We start from the raw sequence: 4,599 nt of genomic DNA on the forward strand, positions 1-4,599 counted from the left end.
CGATCCTCAGATCTCAGCCTCCTGAGTAGCTAAGATTACAGGCATGAGCCACTGGCGCCCGGCAAAATTGGCCTTTAGTTAAAACCTCAATTTTACAGCAATAAAATATTCTTTGTTTCTAAGGATCTTGCCAATAAATCTTTGCTTTCCAAAATGTAATTTTTAAAGATGATTTTAAATAATATTTATTCTATTGAACATGATTTTTAAAAGATTTTTATATTTTTATTACGTTTAAATACTTGTACCATTCAGCAGATCAGTTTATGAATATAATGCATCTTCACCCATATAACTTGTTTTATTTGCCCTCTTCCCTTTCCTTAATCAACCCTTTCCTTAATTTTTTTATATTTTTAGGATACACATTGAATATTATAGTAAATTCTCCCCCTTCCTCTCTTCATTTGTCGATACCTTTTTTAAACCCACCAACCTTTAAGTACCATTTTGTTGAACTGTGAATAAGTTATTCTAAGTATTTACAGCATTTGAATCCTACTTTGTTTTTTTTTTTTAATTTAAATTTTATTTTATTTGTGAACATACTGTACAGAGGGGTTACAATTGCATGGGCAGGATAATGCGTACATTTCTTGAATCCTACTTTGTATATATCATATTTTGGCAAATGTGTTTGTATACTTTGCATATAACCCCGTATGTGTTACTTATACATTGATATATTAGTTTACCTGTACTTTATTTCTAGTAGACAATATCCTTTGCTATCATTTTGCCATGTCATTAAACAGGTACTTCAAATGTTATTTTCTGAAATATAAAAAGTTTGACATTTTTCTAAATGTTCTATTGCCATTTTTTCTTTTTCTTTTTTGCTCAGACTAAGTTAATCCTAATAGGTTTTCAGGTCTAATTATTATTATGGTTGGTAGTTTGCTCCAGTAATTCAGGAAGTGCCTTGAGTTTTTCTTTCTTAGTATGTCTAAGAATGACCTACAGAAAGTAAAATACATTCTGTTGCAGGCAGATCTGTATATTGGGCACCATGGAGAGAAAATGCTAGAGAGTTTTTGTAAGTGGCAACATGAAGAATTTGGCAAGAAGAATGATATCCACTCAGAGATGTCAACACATTGGAGAGAAGATTTGACTTCAATTGATGCAGCTATACTTATAACAAGGTAAATTTTCCAAAGGAATTGAATTGCATTTCTAATTCAGTATGTGATGGTAATTCTGTTATTTTGTGGCTTTTAATACAGATATTGGTTTCAAAAATTCTTTTTGTGTAATATTTTAACAATATCCTTCAGTTTGTAATAACTGATTTTTTTAAACAACCAGATACCATCTTGATAAAACACTTGATTAAATCAATGAACAACCCTTAAGATTTTATGTCAAAAGACATCAGGTTTGATGAGTTAAAATTATGGAACTAGTTAAAATAATGGAGAATTTTTAATGGAACATCAAAATATGTGGTTACTCTATGTTATTCATTCACTGCCATGTAAAGTACTCTTTAATAGTTTGCATATTTTCTGGTTGCATCAGAGAAGAGCTTCATTTGAATATCAGACTTATTAAATATGAGCTGCATTGTTAATACACTAATCACATTTTTGCAGAATACAACAGTAAGTATAACATGTAATTGTTAGAATTATAATTAAGGGCGCTGGGAAGGTGGCTCAGTGGTAGGTAGAGTGCTTGCCTTGCATGCATGAAGCCCTGGGTTTGTTTCCTCAGCACCACATAAGCAGAAAAAGCCAGAAGTGGGGCTTAGGCTCAACTGGTAGAGCGTTGATCTACAGCTGAATAGCTGGGGGATAGCGCCCCGGCCCAGAATTCAGGCCCCACAACCGACAAAAAAAAAAAAAAAAGAATTATAAATAAGGAGTAAGTATATAATGTATACCATGTATATTGACAATTTTCCATGGATGGGTCTTCTAAGGCAATGCTAGCAAAATATAAATGAGCATTCATTTGCTCAATTTAGATATAATGATTTAATTATAAAAATAGCATTTCACATCCCACAAAGCATAGCAGCATAACATGATTTTCTGAAATAAATCTATTTACTTAATGATAAATAATTTTTTAAAAACATTTCTAAATAATTCCTGAAGAAAGCTATCTTTATGCAAGCATACAGCTCAACTTCCATTCTGAACTATGCAGGTGTATTGGATACTGGAATTCTGCAATAAACAATTCCACAAAACTGGTAGATATTTATTCAGCAACTGTTTTAGTTGTCAGTGAATTAGTGAAAAGCTTAAATCTCAAAGAAATTGCATCAGGGAGGCCCACAGTTTCTCTGTTAATATAGCAAGTGGCCCTGGTCAGGGCACCAGAGATAAAAGTCCTGTGTGAGGAAGTGGCTGGGCAAGTGCATATGCAGGGCATCTGTGAAAATGAGGCAAGTACCAGTACAATTGGATAGAAACTGACTCAGTCCACCAGAAAGTTTTTTTCTGTGTAGTTCAGTTTTTGAAAGGAAAAAAGCAATTGAGTAGCTTCTAGTCACAAATGGGAAGCAAGTTTGTGAGACCTTCCAATCATTTCTAGCATTAAGCTGAAAAACATAAAGTCTGTGTTTCATCTGAGAATGATAACCCAAAGAAATGTGTATACTTACATGCCCTATTAAACCTTGGATCTAAGACTCATCAGAATCTTTAGGGGGAGACAAGATTATGGTCTACCAATTTTTAGGGGCTTGGAAATTATGTTTGGCTTTTGATTAGTGATTGATGACTGACTTCACATCAGAATAGAAAGACTAGGAAAAATACCTACCTGCCAAACTTTGTTATTGAATTAGTGCAGCCTACTGTGGTTGGTTTAGGAAAAGAAGGAAGTAGGAGGTAGGAGAGTAATGGAATGTCATGCATATAAGGGTATGTCACAATTTTAACTTCTTTTTACAACTAATCTAATAAAATGAAAAAAAATAACCTGCTTTTATCAAATGATACTTAACCTATTTATAAAATGATAAAGCGATCTGAACATCTTTATGATGAAAATGAACCAAATCCTTAACTTTTGTGAATTCTAATTTCTATAGGCTTATAGACTTAAACATTAAAGCAACAACTGTAAAACTTATTTTATAAAAGACACAATTAAATATTCTTGAAAGGCAAAGAACAATGATTTCATATATATCAAAAAGCACAAATATTAACAATAATAATCTAGACTTCTTTGCAATTAAAATCTGCATCCACAAAGAAATGCAAAATATAAAGATTATCAAGTCACAAAATTCAGGAAAATAGTTGTGACATTAGTTTTATAACACTTTAACGAAAAGTACCTGAACTAAATAATTTAAGAAAAAAAAAGATTTATCTGTCCCATAGAGTACCTGTCTTCTTGGTTTCTAGTACCATTGTAAAAGAAAGCCTCATTCCAGAGAGCCATTGGCAGAACAAAGATACTTACTTCAGGAAGCCTGGAAGCAGAGAATCAGGAAAGGGCCTGGGGTAAGGCATGTCTTCCCAGGGCATGTCTAGGTACATACTTCTTCCAATTAGGCCACAACTCCTTTTCAACACCTTCCGAAAACATCATTGTATTATGAATCCAATTTATGCAAACAGTAATTGGTTTCAAACCCATATAATGTAGGCATTTCTGGAAAACTCCATTGTTGGTGAGAATATAAAATAGTTCAAACACTTTGTAAGAGAAATTATTTTCTTTAAAAGTTAGCAGTCATTTAACATAATACTCATATCAGATTTTATATCTTTAAGAAAAATGGAAATATTTATACCTAGAAAAACTCATTTGAACGTTTGTAGCAGTAATAAGTGGTTTAAATATGTTTAAATGTGAATGAATTTATTTTGAGATATTCAGATACTTGAACATTCTTCATTAAACCACTTCCAAATGGATGTGAAACGTATAATACTAAGTGAAAAAGTCAAATAAAAATAGATATCAAGATTATTTCAGTTATAAAAAATTCTACAAGAGACGTAACTGACCATTTTCAAATCGAAAAGCAGCACAGGTGAATTTCTGTAGTGATGAAATGTTTACCATTCATAAAACACATAAGATTATATTTCATCAATATTTTTCAATAGTTCATTTAAGTTATGTGCATGTTATATAAGTTTCACCAGCACAATTGTGTTGATTAAAAGAAAAAAATCTAACTAACTTGCTCTTTGTTACTATGGCAAGAAAGAAGTCCTATTAATTGAGCAAGTAACTATATCAACAGGAGTCTATAAGGTTGAGATTATTGAGATTAGAGATGCCAAAATAAGCATTGTTTTTCTTCATCTAAGAACATTAAGAAGCTATGCTATATATTGAATAAGGCAGTGAAATAATTTGTGTTAAAATATGGTTAATTGTGCTAACGAAGTAGCTTAAGAATAGAACACAATTGTTGCCTGACAACTACTTAGGATCTTGTAGCTCGCATGTGAAAGATATTTGCATAGGTTTGACTGTTGATGAAGAAATAGATTCCAAATTTTAAATGAATGAATGAATTTTGATGATACAATAATATTTCTTTTTTTATTGTGAAAATACTGTACAGAGGGGTTACAATTACATGGGCAAGATAATGAGTACATTTCTTTTTTTTTTTTT

The 4,599-nt window shown here is 31.6% G+C and overlaps 1 protein-coding gene across 1 annotated transcript in view; it reads left to right on the forward strand.

Annotated features, from left to right (window-relative positions):
- The window catches only part of Adamts19 (ADAM metallopeptidase with thrombospondin type 1 motif, 19), a 247,398-nt gene that overhangs the window by 52,743 nt on the left and 190,056 nt on the right, over positions 1-4,599 (forward strand). Inside the window, exon 5 of the mRNA XM_013025479.1 lies at positions 928-1,145. Coding sequence (XP_012880933.1) covers positions 928-1,145 — 218 coding nt within the window. The remainder of the gene's footprint in view (positions 1-927; positions 1,146-4,599) is intronic.

The sequence above is a fragment of the Dipodomys ordii genome, unplaced genomic scaffold (genome assembly GCF_000151885.1).
Source record: "Dipodomys ordii isolate 6190 unplaced genomic scaffold, Dord_2.0 Scaffold85, whole genome shotgun sequence".
Classification (NCBI taxonomy): domain Eukaryota; kingdom Metazoa; phylum Chordata; class Mammalia; order Rodentia; family Heteromyidae; genus Dipodomys; species Dipodomys ordii.